The 21,678-nt window shown below is 54.4% G+C and overlaps 1 protein-coding gene across 2 annotated transcripts in view; it reads left to right on the top strand.

The window, feature by feature from the left end:
- LTBP2 (latent transforming growth factor beta binding protein 2) overlaps nucleotides 1-21,678 on the top strand; it is a 105,281-nt gene that overhangs the window by 61,506 nt on the left and 22,097 nt on the right. For both annotated transcript variants that reach the window (XM_082616991.1, XM_082616990.1), the window contains exons 9-17: nucleotides 7,719-7,793; nucleotides 10,741-10,863; nucleotides 12,505-12,669; nucleotides 12,926-13,141; nucleotides 14,259-14,278; nucleotides 15,502-15,541; nucleotides 16,453-16,566; nucleotides 18,688-18,816; nucleotides 19,529-19,657. In XM_082616991.1, the coding sequence (XP_082473117.1) occupies nucleotides 7,719-7,793; nucleotides 10,741-10,863; nucleotides 12,505-12,669; nucleotides 12,926-13,141; nucleotides 14,259-14,278; nucleotides 15,502-15,541; nucleotides 16,453-16,566; nucleotides 18,688-18,816; nucleotides 19,529-19,657 (1,011 nt within the window). The remainder of the gene's footprint in view (nucleotides 1-7,718; nucleotides 7,794-10,740; nucleotides 10,864-12,504; nucleotides 12,670-12,925; nucleotides 13,142-14,258; nucleotides 14,279-15,501; nucleotides 15,542-16,452; nucleotides 16,567-18,687; nucleotides 18,817-19,528; nucleotides 19,658-21,678) is intronic.

Here is a 21,678-nt window from a genome sequence, read left to right as displayed (position 1 = left end):
GCACCCTCCCTACCCTAGCAGAGGTGTCACTGACACATGGCATCTCTGGCCTGGAGAGCCCTGGGAGGGATAGGGTTAGGGTGGCGGGAGCAGCGCCTATCTGAGCCAGGGCTCTGACCAGACCCCTCTCCACCTCACTGTTCATGGTGACCAAGACACCCACTCTGGCTCCGGAGCCTCCCGAGGAAGCAGTCAGAGCCTGTCTTTGGGTGGCATTCCCACAATCATTGCAGGATCCATTAGGACTTCACCAAGGAGGAAAATCTGGAATAATGGACATTATTATAATTACCAATATGTGACAAGCATCATGCTCCGGGTTTTGCATGCCTGTTTAGTGTTCACAATAACTCTCAGAGAAAGGAAAAGTCATCCCCATTTTGCTGATAAGAAAACCAAGGCTCAGAGAGTAACTTGCCCAAGTGTCTCCAGCCAGTGAGGGGCAGCAGGCCAGCTTGCTTTCCTTGAAACTGTGTTTCTGGCTGGAAGGGAGGAAGGAAGGAAGGAAGGGAGGAAGGAAGGAAGTAAGGGAGGAAGGAAGGGAGGAAGGAAGGAAGGAAGGAAGGAAGGAAGGAGGGAAGGAAGGGAGGGAGGGAGGGAAGGAAGGAGGGAAGGAGGGAAGGAAGGGAGGGAGGGAGGGAGGGAAGGAGGGAAGGAAGGAAGGAAGGAAGGGAGGGAGGGAGGGAAGGAGGGAAGGAAGGAAGGAAGGAGGGAAGGAAGGGAGGGAGGGAGGGAGGGAAGGAGGGAAGGAAGGAAGGAAGGAAGGGAGGGAGGGAGGGAAGGAAGGAAGGAAGGAGGGAAGGAAGGAAGGAAAGAAGGAAGGAAGGGAGGGAGGGAGGGAAGGAGGGAAGGAAGGAAGAAGGGAAGGAAGGGAGGGAGGGAGGGAGGGAAGGAGGGAAGGAAGGAGGGAAGGAAGGAAGGAGGGAAGGAAGGGAGGGAGGGAGGGAGGGAAGGAAGGAGGGAAGGAAGGAAGGAAGGAAGGATGGAAGGAGGGAAGGAAGGGAGGGAGGGAGGGAAGGAGGGAAGGAAGGAGGGAAGGAATGGAGGGAGGGAAGGAGGGAAGGAAGGAGGGAAGGAAGGAAGGAAGGAAGGAAGGAAGGGAGGGAGGGAGGGAAGGAGGGAAGGAAGGAAGAAGGGAAGGAAGGGAGGGAGGGAGGGAAGGAGGGAAGGAAGGAGGGAAGGAATGGAGGGAGGGAAGGAGGGAAGGAAGGAGGGAAGGAAGGAAGGAAGGAAGGAAGGAAGGAAGGAAGGAGGGAAGGAAGGGAGGGAGGGAGGGAAGGAAGGAAGGAAAGAAGGAAGGAAGGGAGGGAGGGAGGGAAGGAGGGAAGGAAGGAAGGAAGGAAAGAAGGGAGGAAGGGAGGGAGGGAGGGAGGGAAGGAGGGAAGGAAGGAAGGGAGGGAGGAAGGGAAGGAAGGGAGGGAGGGAGGGAGGGAAGGAAGGAGGGAAGGAAGGAAGGAAAGAAGGAAGGAAGGGAGGGAGGGAGGGAAGGAAGGAAGGGAGGAAGGAAGGAAGGGAGGAAAGAAGGAAGGAAGGGAGGGAGGAAGGGAAGGAAGGAAGGAAGGAAGGGAGGGAGGGAGGGAGGGAGGCTTGAGGAACATCCACAGGGACTGTGCCAGGCATTGTGCTAGTTTCAGTCTGACATTGGTTGTTTCAGTAAACAACCAGTTAATCCTCACAACAATCCACGAACTGAGTTTCTGTCCCCACTTCTACAGGTGAAAAATTTAAGACCAAAGGAGGTTAAGAAATGTGCCCAGGTCACACGGCTAGTCAGAGTGGAGCCAGGAATTAGATGCTAGTCTGGCTGCCCCAGCACCCACACTCTTTCCACTGTTCCCGGGGGGTCAAAGTTTCTTTCCAGCTTACCCATCTGAAGTTTACAGATCTGGTTCAGCTCCAGCCTGCTCACGTGGCCCTGTGCATCAAACTTAGCCTCGCCCAGTGTGTGTGTGTGTGTGTGTGCATCTGTTCTCTGGGCAGAAGGGTGTGTGGCAAGGGACCCTCCACATCTCCCTGCTGCAGCCATCTGTCATCACAGACTGAGATCAGCGTGGCTTGTAAACAGCCCTGTGGCCAGACACATGTCTCCACCATCTCCTCCCCGAGCTCTGTCTCGGAGTCAGGGCCAAAACTGTCTCCAGCAATCAGTTTGCTCTTGTTGAGGCCTCCTTGGGAATTCCAGCAGCCAAGAGTGAGAATCAGCAGGGTGGGGGCAGGCTGCAGCCAGGGGACCCTCTGCTTCCTTCCCCATCTGTGAGCAACCAAGGTGCAGCAGTGAGTGGACAGGGCTGGGGTCCGGGGCCAGAAGACCTGAGTTCCAGGTCCTCACGGCCCAGGTTTCCTGACCAGGAAAGTCATGCATGTCTGCCCTACGTGATTCACAGGCATTTGGTGATGTTCAGACTCCTTGGAGTTGAGGTTGAGTCCAGTTGACCCCTCAGCAGCTGCTTTGGCTTCTCAGGTCAAAGTCCAAGCTGCAAGACCACTTCCCAAGAGCCTCTTTGAAGCACCCACAGGAACCCCAGATCAGCCACTCTCTTGTTCCAGATCCACAAGTCCTCTCCTCTCTGACCCTTGATTTATCCTTGATCTGGCTGAGGGGCCGTGGGAGGAGTACAGGTTCTTCACTATTTCCTTTACCGATTCTACATGATGCTTTGGTTGTACACATTACGGAGCATTTGCCCAGCATCTGATTACTTCTTCTGACCTCCTTCTGGGTGTCCCTGCCTTTTTTTCCTCACTCACTCTCCTGATCCCTTGTTTTAAAAAAAGGGAGAGGAGGGCCTCCCTGGTGGCGCAGTGGTTGAGAGTCCGCCTGCCGATGCAGGGGATACGGGTCCGTGCCCCGGTCTGGGAGGATCCCATATGCCGCGGAGCGGCTGGGCCCGTGAGCCATGGCCGCTGGGCCTGAGCATCCGGAGCCTGTGCTCCGCAACGGGGGAGGCCACAACAGTGAGAGGCCCGCATACCGCAAAAAAAGAAAAAAAAAAGAAAAAAAAAAAAAAGGGAGAGGAGGAGTTCCCAGGAAGGGTGATATGCTTCCTGCTGGGCAGGCATCTCCCTGTGACCTCTGGACCCTAAGATTCTTGGCCTAGACAACTCCTAAGGCTTGTCATGAATTCGTTCGTTCATTTATTTATTTGTAGGCAGTAGAGGGGAATAGTTCAGAATTTATCCTCTGGAAGCAGATGCATAATCCCAGCTCAATCCACCAGCTGGGTGACCTTGGGCATGTTTCCTAACCTCTCTGTACCTCAGTTTGCTCGTCTGTAAAATGGGGATAATATTAGTAAGTATCTCCAAGGCCTGTTATGAGGATTAAATAAGTTATTACCTGTAAAGCCTTTATAATAGGACCTAGCCCATAGTATGAGCTATTTTAGTGTCTGCTATTATTGCTCATTCCCTTTTGATTGCCTATACTATTCCGTGTGCTGTGCTTGACTCCAGAGACATAGCAATGACAAAGAAGGCAAGGTCCCTGTCCTCACAGAGCTTATGCGCTAGCAGGGGAGATGGACAAGCAAACAGGCAGCCACAGCACAGTCCATTAAGCATTAGAGCAAGGGAAGGCCTACGTGTGCTGGGAGCACTTGAGAGGTGCGCCTGGTGATACCCGCCCTCCCCCATCACTGCCGAAATCTCACCCAGAGCCGTGGGTGGGTGCTGAGTTCTCACCCCAAGCCAAGGTTTCTCCCTTCCATGTGGTCATCTCAACTTCGACTTTCTTTCCCCCAAAGAGATATAAGCAGATTTTTCTGGATTGGCTGTTGCACTTGGTCTTACAGAAGCTGGGATCCAGCCCCCTATAGGAGGCCTCTGTGAGGTTTGAGGAAGGGTGCTGAGGGCCCTGGTTCGGGGAGGGTGGGGTGCGGGGTGCTGGCAAAAATGGGTGTCTCACGAGGAACGCTGGCTTTGACACTTCTTTCTCTCTAGAAGCCTGCCGTCACCAAGGGCTGTCCAGCCGACAGTTTCTCTTCAGGCCAGTGAGAAGGCAGAGTCCTCTCAGGAGGAAATCACTTTCTAGAAAAAGCGCATGTTTCCAGACTAACGGATGAGCCCCACTCCTCTCAGTTCACGCAGTGCTCAGCTTCTCGGGGTACCCTGCAGGTGCCACAGCTGGTGCCCAGCCTTACTGTGATCCTAGCTCTCTGCCACCCCTCGCCTGCTCCGTAAAGAAGCAAGGTCTTTCTGCCTACCTCCTCCCTCCTGGCACCACCTTGCTGCCCTGGCCTCCTGGCTCCCCCCTCCCTTCCTCTCTGGGTGTAGGAGGGATGTGCCCTTGGCAGCCAGAAGCTTGGTTGCAACCCCGACTCGGCCCGCTCTGAGCTTCACCTTCCTTCCTAACCTGTGAAACAGACAGGAAACAGACAGGACAATATGCACCAAAGGCCTCAGGCCTCCGAAGCCCTATCCAGATGTCCCCTTCTCTCAGTTCTCCCGGCCCCTGGCATCAGCCTCAAGATATTCCTTCCCACCTTCTGCGCCTGCATCTAATCAGCTTGCTTTCTGAGTTTCTCCAAACAACTTCCCCTCTTTCTTTCTTCCTCCCTGTCTTCAGTTCATGCCACCAGGCCCCGGGCCAGGCACTCACATTTCCTGGCCTCACCCCATCCTTTTTCTTAATGTCAGCATTTTCAGAATACTCACTTATCGCCACACAGCGGCCTTTTAGGCTGAAGCCTAGTCCCCACGTGGAAGAACATGCAAACCCTGGGGAAGACCATCTGTGGCAAAAAAAAAAAAAAAAATTACAACTTCAATTTACTGTTCTTTAATCTTAAAAAGATTAAGCTTTACTAATTTATGTCCTCAGGGTCTCTATGTCAGACTGTTGCAAGTGTCCTCAGGGAAGTGTGGGGCTTCCAGGGAAACACGGCACCTCCTCATGTTTGTCTTTGGTATCACAACATGTGATGCACGACAATGCTCTGTTTGTGGGGTTTTTCAGTTAGGTTGTCTAGTTTTAACTAAAGCAGCCCTCACCAAGTGGAGAAATGACTCTAAAAATTCTTGCAGAGAAACAGGATTTAAAATAATATGAGGGGCTTCCCTGGTGGCTCAGTGGTTAAGAATCCGCCTGCCAATACAGAGGATACGGGTTCGAGCCCTGGTCCAGGAAGATCCCACATGCCGCGGAGCAACTAAGCCCGTGTGCCACAACTACTGAGCCTAAGCTCTAGAGCCAGCAATCCACAACTACTGAGGCTGCGCACCTGGAACCTGTGCTCCACAACAAGAGAAGCTGCCGCAGTGAGAAGCCCGCACACCACAACGAAGAGTCGCCCCCACTCGCCACAACTAAAGAAGGCCCACACGCAGCAACGAAGACCCAACGCAGCCAATAATTAATTAATTAATTAATTAATTAAAAATTCTCTTTTAAAAAATAAATAAACAAAATGAAATTATATGAATAATCCTAAGGGATCCTTTAAAAATGCAATGCTGACACTTCTCCTCTGACACGTAATCGGCCATATTCCAAGGTAAAAATAATGATGACCTCTCAGATGGGACCCAAAATGGACCCCAGGAGTCAAATGATCAAGAAGTCTATATAAAATACAGCTTATATCTACTATCGTTAATACCAGACCTTGCCTTCAGTGTATAATGTGCCCAGAGATAACAGCTAATGATAGAGTAAAGGCTGTCTTGATTAGAAAAACATTTTAGAAACTTCCCTGGCGGTCCAGTGGCTAAGACTCTGCTTCCAGTGCAGGGGGCCCAGGTTCGATCCCTGGTCAGGGAACTGGATCCCGCATGAATACCACAACTAAAGATCCTGCATGCCACAACGAATATCTCGCATGTGGCAACGAAGATCCCATGTGCCCCAACTAAGACCCGATGCAGCCAAATAAATAAACAAATAAATGTTCAAAAAGAAAAGAATAAAAAAAAGGAAAACATTTTAAAACAGTGAGACACTCACATTTTGCTGTATAACTGGATGAAGTTATAGGTATTATTAACATGTCTCTTGGTATTTGCAAGAATCTATTTCAGCAATAAAATTTATGAAGGACTATCTATTGTGTGAGCCACTAAAAGTTGAACCTATATAGAAGATAGAAGACCTATATTCTCAACAGTAAATGACTTCTTGAATAAAAATAAGGTTTACCCAATAACTCTATAAGTACAGAGGCTGATGTTAGGACCAGCAAGGCAATGGAGCTGGGGAATGCTAACTGGAAAGTCCCCTTCCCGTACCCTTCACAGGCAAGGTATTGCCACAAAGAAGTCAAAGCTGGGAGAAGACAAGCTGTCACAGGCAGTCATCACGCAGTTAACTTCATAAAGCAAGACCTTTAAAATATAAAGGTATCTTTACGGAGCTTCATATTGGAATAGTGTCTGTGGAAATGCCTGTGCCCCTTGAGAATTACTGGCAAAGGAATCATCAAACTGAAAGAGCAGTCCTTCTTCATTTTTTTTAAACAAAAGGATGGGTGTTCCACATTTGCTGCCTTTTTCTGTGATCACAGGTAACTGTCAATAGTATACTACCTGCTAGCGCTTTTCAAGAAAAAACATATTTTAAAAAAAACACCTTCAAAGCGCTTCTTTGGAGATTGACATACGAGTCTGTCCCTCCAAGGTAGTGGAGATGTTTTCCCTGTTTTTACTGAATGTTAGTTGTTTTTGTTTCTTTCTTTGTTTTTGTTTTTAAGCACACTTTCTCTCTCTTTCTCTCTCTTTAAAGTAAGAGGAATGGTGTGAAATCAAGATAGGACATGTATCAGCACCAAAATACTGACAGTTATTGCCTTATTGGCCCATCTGGACTCAGACCACTGCCCAGTTTTGTTATAAACTTTAAGCGGGGCTGCTTTTCAAGGGAGTTGTGGTGGGACAGAGCCTTTTGAAAATGAATGTTTGGAAAAAATTCCATCATCCTGTAACTTGCTGCTATGAATCCTCTCCACTTGCATACTTGAAAAACTCAAGAACTGGGATTTTCTAACTCTTTTAGAATTTGTAAAAACAACTAACTGACCTCAGAGAATGTGAAAATCTACTAACCAAATTTCAACAACAGCATCCCATGGTTGGTGAATGTGAGTGAATGGATATCCTGGATTTATAAGTGCAATCGACGGTGAGCTTCTTCCAGGATCGGGGGGCTTTGTCAGCTAGGGTGGCATTCAAACCAAGTATCAGAATAAACTGGACTTAGAACCAGACTGTGAATTGTCATATTCAGATGTTTAAAAACTAACAAAACAACTAGAGTTGTGTAAGATGCAGCCATTGGGAGAAAGTGGGTGACGCATGCACAGGACCTCACTGTACTATTTTTTGCAACTTCCTGCAAATCCATAATTACTTCAAAAACAAAAAGTAAAAAAACAAAACAAAACACAAATTTGTTCAATCACATGTTATATTGTATAACATTGATATCATATAATATGTACTGTATCTAATAGCTATATGACTATATTATTATAACTATATATACAAGATATATAGTCACTAGGTATCATTTTTAGTAATAGCAAGGTGGGCTGAGAGTAGCCTGGTGAGAGCCAGGGAAGGGATTTTGGCTAAGGAGGTGCAGCTACCCAGGGCAATGGCTTGGGGGGGATGGGGCCTCACAGCTGCAGAGTGGGCTGGACATCCAGACTGCACCCCACTTCCCAGCATGAGTGACAGAGGATCCCAAGGGCCCTCCAGTGAAACCTGTCTGTATCTTCAATCCTTAGCCTCCCCAGTGATTGAAAATGGCCAGCTGGAGTGTCCCCAGGGGTACAAGAGACTGAACCACACTCACTGCCAAGGTAAGAATGACCAGGCACAGGGCTGGGCTTGGGGAGCAGAAATAACAGAGGCTTGATGATGCGGGGAGACACCCCCATCCCCAGATAGAAGGAGCAGCTGCCACTGTCTGAGTGGTCTCCACTGGGCACCTCTAAGCCCCAGCTTGGGGAAGCTATGGGGGCTGCTGCTTCCAGGGGCCCAAGGAAGTCAGAGGATAGTGAAAGTGCAAGCTGAGAAAGGGCCTGGGAGCCAAGCCCTCCTCTCCTCCCCATCTCTACCCACCCCCACCCAGACCTGGGTGTGTGCCTCTGTAGGGCTGTGTTGTGCTGTATCTCAAGGTGCCCCACGGTCTCTGCACATCCACTCACCTCCTGAGCTGCTCTCCCTGGAATGGGAAGACTTTTACTCCAGGGTGGGAGATCAAGTCAGCTTGAGTGGGTGGGGACCACTATGGACTCTTCCCAGCAAAGCACCTCAGCTGCTCAGGCCTCCTTCCTGCAGCCGGGAGCGGGGAGGGCACAGGTGGAGGGGATGGAGGGGGAGTTGGGGAGGGGGACCATAAAGCACAGCCCTTGGCCTTGCTGGCCTGGCTGGTAGGCTCTGTAAGGCCAGCTGAGGCCCAGGTGCCCTGCATTAGAGACCCCCAGAGGGGCAAGGCCCAGGGGCACCTCGGGACAGAAGAGTGGGCAGGGGGAGGCTCAGCCATGGCTCTGAGCAGGGAGCCCTTGTTGGCTGTGGACCTGGCAATAGGTGAGATATGAGCTGGGCCTTCCAACCAGTGGGAGGCTCCTGGGGTTGAGGCAGCTGCCCCTTTGGAGAGCTTTGGGACCTGGACAAATCGCTGTCTGTGCAGTTCGCTTTGCTTGAAGCTAGGTTAGAGACAGGGGATTGACTCAGATGGTCTCCTAGGTCCCCTCCCCCTGGAGGCTTCAGGAGAGAGGAGTCTGGGGCGGCTGAGCTATCTGCCTGTGGGGATTTCTGGCCCATGGATAAGAACAGGTGCTTGGACCGGGCAAAAGGGCAGGCCTCTGACCCAGCGGAGCCCAGGCTTAGCCTCCCTCCAGGGCAATGAGGCAAGGACCTCACGGACAGTGGGTGTGGAGAGAAGTCGGTATTTTTGCCCTTAGAGAGCGCAGCGGGGCTGCTCATATCTAAACTGTCCTCAGTGGCCTCTCTGCCTGGCAGGTTTCCTAGTCTGCAGTGTTAAAGTTATTCCCAGGATCTCGAATGTACTCTCTGTCCTCCCTCCACCAAGCCCACAGGATTCAGGATGCCAAGGTGCCCTCCCCAGGAGGCCCTGCCCCTGAAACCTCCCCCTTCCCATGTCTGTGGCTGTGGCCTCCCTGTCTGGGATGGGACCCGCTCATCTCTGTGCCTGCAGGCACCATCCCTCCTCTCTCCATCCTTCTCTCCTACTTCCACAGGCTAATTTTGGGGTATTGCTATGAGCTGCATACACTGTGCTAGGTGTTAGTTCACAGTGATGGATAAGACACAGCCTCTGCCCCAGGTGAAGACAGATGCCTTAACAATTACACACTATGAGAGAAGTGCTCTAGACAGAAAGAGGCACTGGGTGCTACGGGATCCTATGGGGGGGTCCCTTCCCAGACTGGAGGAACAGGGAAGGTTTCAGGTGATCCCTGACCTTAACTTAAAAAATGAATGGAGTTGGCCAGATAAAAGGGGATGCGGGCATTCCAGGCCGAGGGACCAGTATGAGCAAAGGAGCAGTTTGGGCTGGCTGGAGTACAGCCAGCGCACCCACAGGAGATAACAAGGGCATCCCAGGGTCTCCTCAGAGCCTCCGGCCCACCCACAGGCTTTTGGAAAATGGTGGAGGGCGTTGGATACCAGGTGAGGGTTTAGAAGCTCCCTCTAGGAGGTGATGGGGAGCCCAGAAGCTTCTCAAGCAGACAGGAGGCGAGTCAGATTTGTGTTTAGACATCACTCTGGCCATAGACTGGAGGCAAACGGATCAGTCCCCCTTGCCAGCTCTCCCTCCCAATAGAACATCCTGCTAAGCAGCAGTTCCCCTTGGTGCCCAAGCTGAGTCATCCTTCAGCCCCTTTATTCCTGTACTCAGTGCCCATTTCCCCAAAGCCTGTGAATGAGCAGGCGGCTCTGATGACACTGGGCTGCCATGTGTTATCTCCTGGCACTGGAGGTGGGTGGCCATCACAAATCTTCCATGCTCACCATCAGCAGCAGAGGTGCCATCACTAAGAGGGCCCCTGACTTCTTGGAGCTCAGAGTGTGAGCACTGTGACTTCCCCTGCCCTCTTAAACCTCTGCGCCACCTCCCGGCACCTGCCTCCATCCTCCCGCCTCCTCTTCCTTGCCAGGTTCCCTCCATCCTGCAGGTTCTCACTGTAGACATGGTCCCTGGAGCTTGGGTCCCGCAGAGATGCTTCAGGGTCTCTCAAGGAAGACTGAATAGGAGGGACTGGGCAGCCTGTTCTCCACCCTCCAGCTCAAACTCTCCCCTCATCTACCCCCCGCCGTGACTTCCCAGGATGCCGCTTACTGGTTGAGTGACTTTGGGCAAGTTACTCCTGGAGCCTCAGTTTCCTCACTTATAAAATGAGGCCGTGTGGACCTACTTGATAACACTGTGAGAATTAAATAAGGTATCATATGCAATCCACCTGGCATACTACCTGGCACGAGGCACTCAATAAACATTAGCTCTTAATATTAGGACCATTATTACCAGTTCCTGGACCCAGCGATTCGCCATTTTTATCTCATTTTATCCCCCTAACAGGACTACATCGTCATTACTATTATTATCCCCACTTTACAGATGAGAAACTGAGGCCCAGAGAGAGGGATCATACTTAGTAAATGGCAGCTCTCTTATTGCTGTCCTTCTATTTGGAGAATCATAGGAGAACTCTGCCCCAACCCCTCCTCTCCATCAGGCCTGGGTCGGGGGGCGCTTGGTCATCTCTGCCATCCCTGCAGATATCAACGAGTGCCTGACCCTGGGCCTGTGCGAGGACGCGGATTGCGTGAACACCAGGGGCAGCTACCTGTGCACCTGCAGACCCGGCCTCCTGCTGGATCCGTCCAGAAGTCGCTGTGTGTGTGAGTGCAGGTGGGACCCAGGGTGGGGACGCTGAGAGGCGAGATGGGACCCTCAAGGTCCATGGGCCAGACTGAGAGCAGAAATGCCCCTAGACCCTATCGCAGGGTCCAGGGGCTGCTCCTCCACCTGGAACTGGGCCCCAAGTACCAAACCTGATCCCCCATCCTGCTGGGATGGAGACAGTCACTGCTTCTCTGTTTTCTTTATGTATTTCTTTGAGGGCTTTGCTGTTTGGGATTTTCTACCTCCTCTGTTTTTTCTCTCATCATTACTGTCCCATCTGTTGCCTCATCTGCTTTGGGAGGATGTGTGTTGCCCCTGCTGTGATGTCTGGCTGAGCTGTGGCTGCCTCTTCCAGTGCCTGAGCTTAGCAGCCTGGTCCTTCCACTGCAGACCTTTCTTAAGGAGCCTGCCCATAGCAGGAGCGGCACTGCTGCCGGCCCCGGGGCCTTTCCGTAATCCTGCGGTCCCTGTGTGTCCATGAGCGTGTACGTGTCGCTAGTCGTATCAGCATCGTGTCCATGTGTGTGCATGTGTGAACACCCAGGCAGCTGTTTCCAGTGACCTCTGTGGTTTCCAGCTGGGAGAGGCCCAGGCTGGCAGTGCCCCCCTCCACCCGCCACTCCCCATGGCAGAGCTGACGGCACAGCCAGACCAGGGAGGCCTGACCAGTACTGAATAAAACCAGCCCCGACTGGCCTCTGCAAAGTAGCCACCCAGGTCAGGTGGGCCACCCAAGGCTCAGCAGAGTTCCCTGTGGCCGGGCAAGCCCTCAGTTTGTGAACCGCCACGTACTGGGTCTGGGGAGGCCACAAGATGAACAGACTCCAGCACCACCCAGAGGGAGCACCCATGTGAGGGAAAGACTGGACCCAGCATCTCCAGGGCAAGGAGATAGTAAGAGCCTTAGATAATAAGAGCCTTAAAGGGACAGCAGAGAACGAGGGGACCCAGAACGGGGAGAACCCATCTGGCCACTCTCAGGAAGAGTCCATGGTGACTTATTTATTAGTTCTGGGAAGAAACCCTTCATGCAGGGAAGCAGAGAGGGCCCTTGGTGTTGTTATTTTCTAAACCCAGCGTGGCTCACACCCACTGCAGTCCATGGGATTTTGATTCATGGATCCATCCAGCCAGCCATCAATCTAGCGAGAATTTACTGAGTATTTACATGCACCAGACATTGCCCAGGGTGTCTGGGCTGCAAAGACGACCAAGACAGGGCCTGGTCCTCAAAGCTCCCCATCAGGCCTGTGGTTCTCACCTCGTCTCATCTCCCCAGGGAGACTGTGGCCCTCAGAGCACACTGCTCCTCCCTCGTGCTCCCCAGGATGGGCTTTTGTAAACATGTATAGACTCAGAATCTGGAGACAAGCAGAGACATCCACATTTCCTGCTCTTAGCTTCCCCACATGAGGGTGAGAGTCAAGGGTCCCCTCACACAGATAACACGAGGAGGTGCTAAAAGCATTCCTGCAGCTACTCTTCCTAATGTTCTGTGAGCATTTTCAGGGCCCCAGCTTCTACGCTGAGATGCAGGCCAAACCAATCTGAACGCACATGGCTGGCCACTCCTCCACCCACTGCCTTTCCCCTCCCGCTGGCCACCTGCCCATCCCCACCTGCCGTGTCTGTTGCAGCGGACAAGGCCGTCTCCATGCAGCAGGGGCTGTGCTACCGGTTGCTGGGGCCCGGCACCTGCACCCTGCCTTTGGCCCAGCGGATCACCAAGCAGATATGCTGCTGCAGCCGAGTGGGCAAAGCCTGGGGCAGCAAGTGTGAGAAGTGCCCCCTGCCTGGCGCAGGTAACCCTCTGTCCCCATCTCAGCCCCAGCCACCGAAGGGCTTCTTCCAAGCCAGTGACCAGTTTCCCCTACCTGACCTAACGTCAGGCCAGAAGACTCTTAATTTTCCTTCCTGTTCAACTCCTTAACCCAACCTGGGGCCCCTCCCTCCTTGCTGCCACAATTGCCCTGTCCCTCAAAAGGCAGGAGAAGGAGGGCCCTGGGTTCCTGTGGGAACAGCATGCCTCAGCTTGTCCTCTGACTGTTGAACTTGCAGAGGGCTTCAAGGAGATCTGCCCTGCCGGCCATGGCTACACCTACTCAAGCTCAGACATCCGTCTGTCCATGAGGAAAGCCGAGGAGGAGGAACTGACCAGGCCCTCGAGGGAGCAGGTACAGAAGAGCAATGGGACCCTGCCCAGGCCAGCAGAGAGGCAGCCACTCCGGGAGGCCACCGGCACCTGGCTGGAGGCCGAGACCATCCCTGACAAAGGTATCTGGGTTGGGGAAGATGCCTGAGAGATTCCCCCTCCCCTCGGGTTACAGCACCTCAAAGAGCCACTGGACCCATGGCATTCCATCTCTGGGACATTAGAAAAAGGAGTTCAGAGCAGCAGCACAGCCCTGGGAACCTGCACTCATGGCCTGGCCTGATGACATGGCCTCACCTCCTCTTTCTCCTATATAGGGTCAAGAGGTACCCATGTCCCAGGGAGCTGCTGGTGGGGGTGGGAGAGGTCCACCGCATCCTCCACTCCAGCTGACCAGGCCTTTCCATCCCTTGCCCCCAGCCATGCAGCTTCTGGGGCTGGTGCTTGCTGCCAAGCCTGAAGAGTCGGCAGGTGGATCCTGGGGAATCTGGGGGCTTTAGATCCCCTCCCGTGGCCTTAGAGTCAGAGCACTGGCTCCAGCTCAATTGTCTTGGGCCCAGGAGGCGTGGGGCTGGAAAGAGACTGGGCTCGAGGCATCTCTGGCAGGTGCCCTGGGAAACCATGCAGAAGGCAATCTCGGGTTACTGGTAGCACAGAGTGCAGGAGGCCAAGGACATATTAGGACCAGGAGAACAAAGTGATGGCCAAAGTGCTCCAGGAATTGGGAACAGACAGACACGGAAGTCAGGCAGAGCCCCAGTCACCATGGTAACCAGACACTGGCCAGGCCAGGAGCAACTCCTCCCCTTCCTAGAACTATTGCCCTGGCCTGTAGCCTGGGGCAGGGGCGGAGTGACCCGATGTGGTCTGGAGGGAGGAGTTGGCAGTGCAAGGAGGGTAACAGCGAGGATGGGGTGGCAGTCCATCCGTGGTGTGGACTGGCCCGGAGCAGGTGGGACTCCTGTCACCGGGGGCATCAAAGGAACCCCAGAGGTTTCCTCTCACCAACTGACCGCTTTGTAGGCCTTCCAGACCTGGGATTCTGGGATCTGGGCTGGCCAGTGCCAGAAGGGTGGCAGAGGCAGAGGCAGGTAAGAAGAGTCTGAGCTCTCTCTACCACCGAGCCTGCTGGGGACAAGGTCAGGAGGTCACGGACTGAACCAGCCCTGGCCGTGGGTGGGAGGGAGAAGGCAGCCAGACTCTCCTCCCTCAGCTCACGCTCTCACCTTTCCTTCCCAGGTGACTCTCAGGCTGGCCAGGTAAGCGAGTCCTCCCACCAGCAAGTCACGCGAGGGTGGCAGAGAGCAGGACCTGGTAGCACTGGGCCGCAGGGCAGCGTCCCGTGAGGGAGGGAGGGGACAAAGATGGAGTGTACGTAGGATTGTACTTGCAGAGAAGCCGCGGTGGGAGAGTTGATCCAAAGACCCAGGTTTACCCTAAAGGAAGTAGTAACAACAGCTCCTGTTTTTCCAGCAGCTGCTGTGCAAGTACTCTCAGTTGGGAAAGTCTGGGGCCCCCTTCAGAAAGGAAGTAGGAACATGTCCTGTTAGTCCTGGCTGTCACTCAGGCTTTCATCACAGCAGATGAGGTCTACAACTGGTTCCAGATTAGTTCCGGATTCAGCACTTTCTGAGCCTGACTTGCTTAAGGTCTCAGGTCTCCTCTGTGAGTGGCTCGTGGGGAAGTAGAAGCAGAGCTGTGAATAGCCTCAAACCACTTCATTGAGAAAGGGGGAGCCCACCCGCTCTCCTGAGCCCAGGATTTCCCTGTAAAGAACTGAGTGTCCTCCTAGAAAAACATTCCAGAGAGTGAAGCTGCTTCTTCCCTCATCAGTCTGCCAATCCCTACCCTATCCCTTGCCCCTCCAACCTGCATCCCTGACTCTCCCCAGATATTGTTTCCCCAGGGAGCTGCTTCTCTCCCTGGAGAAGCATGCATTGTCTCCCAGACCAAAGTTCTTCCGTGTCCTCCCAGCCGCAGCCATGCTCCTGGCCCTCTGCCATCCCCTGCCCATCTTTCTTTCCCCTGCTCCCCACAGCTCATCTACCTCTGTCCATGGGCTATGGTGAGGGACGCCATGTGTGGCCTGGGGTCCCAGCTCCACCACACTGGCCCTGTGACCCTCGGTAGACTGGTTAACCTCTAAAGCTTCTGTTGCTCTGTCTGAGATGTGGAGATCATAGCACTGAGACGATGCTTGTTGCTGTAACACTGAGCTGGCACCTTACGTACGTCGGCTCATTTGATCATCACAGCCTTCTACCAGAGGATAGTTGAGAAGATTCATTAAGACAGTAGACATAAAGTGTCTGGCAGAATGCCAGGGTGTAGTAAGAACTCATCAACACCTGGAATGAATGAAAGACTGAACGAGGGAGTTAGTTGGATGGGGAGCCTGGAGGCAGGGGTGAGTGTGGAGGAAGGAAGCACATCATGGAGGTGACAGGGAAGCCAACAGTGACCTCCTCCCGTTTCTGTGCAGGTCACAACCAGTGTTACCCAGCTATCTGCCTGGGTCCCAGGTGAGTGCATCCTCCTAGTGGTGCCCAGCAAACAAAGGGAGGGAAGGAGAGACCTTAATCTAGGAGTGGAGATGGTACCCGGGATCTGGTGCGCAGGCTCAAATCAGCTGAGGCTGTGGATGAAGTGATGTGTGATCACTTTTCCTGGGAACTCTGTATACTGAAGGTGTTATAGGTCAGTGAAAGGTGCCGCGATGCCTTACAAATACCTCCCCAGCCACAGCACTCTTTCTGCCCTTCATGGTGCTGCTCAGCAAATAAACCAGACCAAAGAGGAAGGGCTGGCTGAAGCAGGGGCGGGTCAGGTACCCAGAGCCCCGCCCCCAGCCTGCCTTCCCTCAGGAAATGGTTAGAGCTCCACAGAGCCCAGCTTGCCGGTCCCTGGGGCTGGGGACAGGGCACTGTTCAGAAGTCGGCTTCAGCTTCCTCTACTATGAGGTGGACACTACTGCCTGCCTCTTAAGGCAGAGGAGACACTGGTGGTCAAGGCAGAGCTCTGTAAACTGTAAAGAACTCTGCAGACAGAAGGAGAGTGCTGAAGTAGGAGTCAGGAGACCCGGGCTTCGGCTCCATGCCCAACAAGCTAGCGGCCTTGGACAAGGGGCCATTCCCACGAGCCTCCACCTCCTTCCCTGCGGAGTGGAGCGGGGAGACCAGATGTGCTCTGAGCCCCATCGGGGCTCTCAGATTCTCTGACTCTGTTTGGGGCCAGGTTAAATTTCAGGAGACTAAGAGGCAGGGGGGATGACCCGCCCTAGGCTCCACCCCTGGTTCTCGAGCCAGATGGACCGGAGGGCAGGGAGGAGGGCAGGGCACTGCACCTCTGGAGGGGATGCTGTCCAGGGGGTGGGAAAGTGGGCAGTCAAGGGGCTGAGGCCCAGTCGCTCCCCCCTCCCCTCTCCCCTCCGCAGGAGATGCCACAGGAAGACCAACGCCACCACTGCCTGGACAGGGGATCCCGGAGGCCCGGGAAGAAGAGCAAGTGACCGCCCCCACTGATGTGCTGGTGACCCCGGCCCCGACAGGTACCTGCAGCAGCCCCATGAGGTGTGGGCGACCAGAGCCAACTCCAGGGCTCTCCCACCAGATGCACAGTGTCCAGTGAACTCCCGCCGGGGTCAGCGGCCCCGGCCACATTCTGCAGAGAGCACAGGGTGCCCCTAGTGATTGGGGGAGTCCCGTCTGGAGCACCGGTCAAGCCAGCAGGAGAAAGAGAAGGGGTGCCTTCCAGGAGAATCCACGGGGCCTTCTCAAGGAAGGCAAGCACATGGGACCTCCGGGAGCCTGGCTCTTCCAGGCTGTTGACCCTGAGTCAGCTGAGTACCCCGGCGGTGGGCAGCCTCCTGCCCACAGGGAGGGCTGACTTTAGGGAAGGAAAATGGTTCTATTTCTCAAAGTTGTTTAGCTGCCCTGGAGCCTGCGTTCCCCAGGCTCTGGCCACTGCAGTGGTTGGGGGGTGGTATGGGGGAGATCCCCGGCACATCCACCTTGCTCTGGAATGCGCGCTCCTCAAAGGCTCGTTGTCTGGGGACTTGGTTCAAGAGAAGCAGGGCCGGGGTTGCTGCAGCTGTTCCCTGCTCACGTGTGTGCTCACGTGTGTGTGCTCGTGCGTGTGTTCCCACGAGTGTCCTCATCAGGGCCTTGCTGCTTGTAACCTCATAGACTGAGGTCACCTTGGGGTGAGGGGTATTTCCAGATCTCCTCCAGCAGAGGGAGAGACCCTGCAGGTTGGTGGAACAGTCCAGAGAGTGTGGGTGGGGCTGGGAGCTTGGCCTTCCTAGGCCTGAACCAGGGCGTCCCTGCTGCCCTCTCCCAGGACCCCTCTTCTCTGGGCTCAGTGCGCTGCTCCAAGGAGTGTCCTCGGCCCCCCTCCGCTCGGCAGGCCAGATGAGCTGGGTTAAGGGGCTCAGCTGGGGATTCAGCTATGTGGGGACAGAATCCCTCCCACGATCTACAGACTTTCGCCTGATCCCCCTTCCCCCTTGCCATCCCCCAACCTCACCCCTCTGGGAGGACATTTAGAACCTGGCTGGAGGTCCTCCTGAGCCCCCAGGCTGACACAAACTTGGAGCCAGGCCAGGGGCAGGGTAGCCCGACAAACAGGCCGGTGTACACGTTCAGTTCAGTCCAATTTAGCAAACGCTGTGAAGCCCCACTGTGCACCACCACAGGCCACATCCTGACCCATTTCCTTGTGTCTCTGGGGTTCCCTCAGTGCTGTGGGGCAGGGCTGGGAGCCTGGGTGTGTGGGCTTCCGGCTGAGACCTGGAGCGAGAGCAGCACTCATTCATTCAGTCATTTGTTCATTCGGCATGTTTTAAGTGCCAGGTACGTTTCTGGTATTACGGACACAGTTCAAAAGGCCTATAATCTCTTGCTCTGTATGCAGCCTCAGCCCTGAGTCCTGGTGAGTCTCTAAACTGTTTCTGAATTCAGTTTCCATCTCCCATTTTTATCCATTACCACACCCAAGGCAGTCCTTGTTTAATTCATTTCAACAGGTTTCTAGGAGCCCTCTGTGCCTCCCCTCCCACCCCAGTCCGTCTGCCATCTTGCTGCCTTTCTGAACAAGATGACAGGCAAGAAGCGTGGTCTTTCTGAGACAGTTCTGATCACACCCCACCTCCCATGACCCCCTTGCTTACAAGCCTGTCTCAACGTGGCACTCAAGGCCCTGCTCAGTTAGCCCATGCCTACCTCTCCCCTCTTCCCCTGGCAGTTGTCCCAAGACCCCCCTCACCAGATCTGTCTGTCTGCTTAGGAAAAACTGGTCAGGAGTTGCCAGGGAAGGGAAGCACTCGCTGTGGATGAGAGCTGTCCCCGTATTCAGGGTGAGGTCAGGCTGGAGGCCTCAGCAGGGGAGCCCCTTTGCTGGGTTGCGGGACACAGGTTACTGGAACCCTCTGGGTCTCGGTCAGAGGGATGCAGCGCTGCAGGCTCCATCCTGGTAGGGCTTGGGGCCCTGGGAGGAGGCGCCGTGGATTCTTACACAGGCCATGCTATACGTGGATGTGGGAGGGCCCAGCAAAGGCTGGGGTGAGGCTTCTGTGGTCCTCTGAGGCCCGTGTGCCCTGCCCCCACCCCACTCCACTGCCTTCACCCATCCGCACCCCACCATAACCTCTGCTTTGCTCCGTCGTCCACAGGCATTGACAGATGTGCTGCTGGAGCCACCAACATCTGTGGCCCGGGAACCTGTGTGAACCTCCCTGATGGATACAGATGCATCTGCAGCCCTGGCTACCAGCTGCACCCCAGCCAGGCCTACTGCGCAGGTATCCACGTGGGCAGCCTGGGCTCACTCAGGCTGGGCTGGGTGGAGGCAGGGCTGGAGGACAGTCCAGAGTCCAGGCAGCCAAAAGCCCGAGCAGTGCTGTGTGGTGGATGGACTGAGAAGAGCAATCCCTATGGACAAAGCTCACCTTAACCTCGGGGAGACCGGTCTCTGGGAGCACCATCTGATGAGTCCCCAGGACTTCAGGAGGATGGGAAGCCACCCCAGGGTCCCCTGACTGGTACATGGAGGCTTCAGCTCTGAGATCAGCCCACCCCTCAAACTGGCCATCTTGCTGTCTGCATAGCAGACTGAAGCCACGGCCATCCCTGGGGGAGAGGTTCGGAGGCATAACACATAAATCATCCAGTGTGGGCCTCATCCACTCCCCCAATATTTTTATACAAGGGAGACACATCCACTGTGCCTTGAAGGAGAAAGGAAGTTATCACCGGGCCGCTGGGGGAGGGAGACACGGGGCAGGGGGGAGGTGCGGGGCCACTGCCCCAGGCCCTTGGTTCTTGAATGGGCCCAATGAACCGACTTCATGGCCCTCAGCCTTAGAGATTTTTCAACTCCCCAGCCTCCTCTGCTCCCTCATCCCCTCCTTGCCCCACAGCACCACGCCCTGTCCAGGCCTTAGCATGGCAGGTTGCTGGCAGGTGCCCAAAGGAAGGCCTCCCTGACTGTCCTTCTCACCTCCCTCCGCTCAGATGACGATGAGTGTCTGAGGGACCCCTGCAAGGGAAGGGGGCGCTGTGTCAACCACGTGGGCTCCTACTCCTGCTTCTGCTACCCTGGCTACATGTTGGCCACCTCGGGGGCCACACAGGAATGCCAAGGTAAGGTGAGCCACCTTTGCCCCTGGGAGGGGCACAGGACCCCACAGGTAGTGTTGGGGTGGAAGAGGATCCAGGCATTCACAGCACCCAGTGACAGAGCTGCAGAGTGTGGGGAGTACGGGGGCCGCAGGAACCAAGATCAGGGCTCTAACCTGGACCTGGGAGGAAGCAGACCCTGCACTGAGGCTGAGGTCGCTGAGACCAGATGGAGGAGTAGGAATCTGAAAGGCAGCAACATTCACCAACGCTCTAAGGAACTGTGACTGGAGCCAAGAGTGTGAGGGGTCTGGGGACATGGCTGGAGATGAAGACGAAAAACCACGTCCCCAAATCCTGAGTGACAAGGAGCTTCTTTCTTATTGGATAAAGAGGGTGACCCATTAGGACACCAACTGGGACTCCGGGCAGCCTTGGGAGCAGGCTTGCCTTTGTTGGGAAATGCCTGCAAGGCTTTAAGCTTCCCTGGGAAGCTCTGCATGGGGCCGCTGGACAAAGATGCTTCCAACAAAGACCCTTTAATATGCGGCATTTATACCGCATACGAAACACTCCACATACTTTTTTACGAACTACAGAGAATAGGGCGCAGCGCTTTCCGAGCAGTGCCGTAAGATTCATAACCGAGTTGGAATCCTTCACCTAGAGAATGACACTGCTGTTCTTGGGGCTCACATTGCTGGTTCTGGCCTGGGCGCTGTGTGAGCTCTAGGGTTACTGCAATGAGTAAGGTGTGAATGTTGGCATTGTGGGATGAGGAAGCACTGGTTCCGTATGGAGGAATGTGGGAAGGTTTCCCAAAGGGGTGTTTGAGCGGGGACCGAATAATAACAGCTACCATTTAATGAGCACTTCTCATATGGCAGCACCGTCCTAAGCCCTTTATTTATGAAGCTCATCATCCCAACCCCATGCAGCACAAATCCTTATCCCCATTTTACAGTTTAGCAAACTGAGGCTCAGAGAGGTGAATTGAACCACCCAGAGACCTCACACCTCACAGCCGTGGCAGAGCTGGAAACACAATCAAAGTCACCCTGGCCCCAAAACATGGTTTCCTTCCAACACCTTCCCTTACACACACGGTGAAGGAAAGGAGGGAGCACAGGGTATTTCAGGGAAAGGGAACCATTTCTGCAGAGGGCAGAGCAATGAACAAGCCTGGCGTGCTCTGGGAATAATGATAAATCCAGTGTGATGGGAGCACGGGCTATGCAGAGGAAGTGTCAGGAGCCGACGCCAGTTTGCAAAGTGTCTTGAGTGCCAGGTCGAAGTGCTTGGTTGCTGTCCCGCAGACAGTGGCAGCCAATAGAGGTTTGTAAGCAGAGGGCTGCGATGCGGTCAGCCAGCTTTCAGGGAGATGACTCAGGCAGGAGTGCTCAGAACAGTCTGGAGTTATCAATGGCAGAGGCCGGGAGCAAGGGGTTTCTCTGGGCTTCGCAGCCTTGGCAAGTGTTGTGGGCCAGAGGCACTGCTCCCTGCAGGCCCAGCCCACGATGCTGGCCTGCGACAAACAGTGGCTGCTGCAGGGAAGGGTGTCGCCAGGACTGGCCCAGACAGAGGGTCCTGCCTCGTGCCAGCCTGGGTGTCCGGATGTCTTTGCCAACCCGACAGCTGGGGGAGGAGGCAGGAAGGTCAAGGTCAGCTGTCAGAGCTTCTCCCAGTGGGGTCTGCCTGCGGTGTGATGAGGCCTCATCCAGGACAATATCCACTTTCTAAATTTTGCTGCTCTGGTAAAACAAGATCTCCTTATTTTAAATATTTACTTTGGGCCTCCCTGGTGGCGCAGTGGTTGAGAGTCCGCCTGCCGATGCAGGGGATACGGGTTCGTGCCCCGGTCTGAGGGGATCCCATATGCCGCGGAGCGGCTGGGCCCGTGAGCCGTGGCCGCTGGGCCTGCGCGTCCGGAGCCTGTGCTCCGCAACGGGAGAGGCCACAACAGTGAGAGGCCCGCATACCGCAAAAAGAAAAAAATAAATAAATAAATAAATAAATAAATATTTACTTTATTCTTATTTATAAAT

Source organism: Mesoplodon mirus (assembly GCF_964341445.2).
Source record: "Mesoplodon mirus genome assembly, chromosome: 4".
Lineage (NCBI taxonomy): Eukaryota > Metazoa > Chordata > Mammalia > Artiodactyla > Ziphiidae > Mesoplodon > Mesoplodon mirus.
The sequence above is the reverse complement of the archived record's forward strand: the minus strand, read 5'-3'. Positions and strand labels throughout refer to the sequence as shown.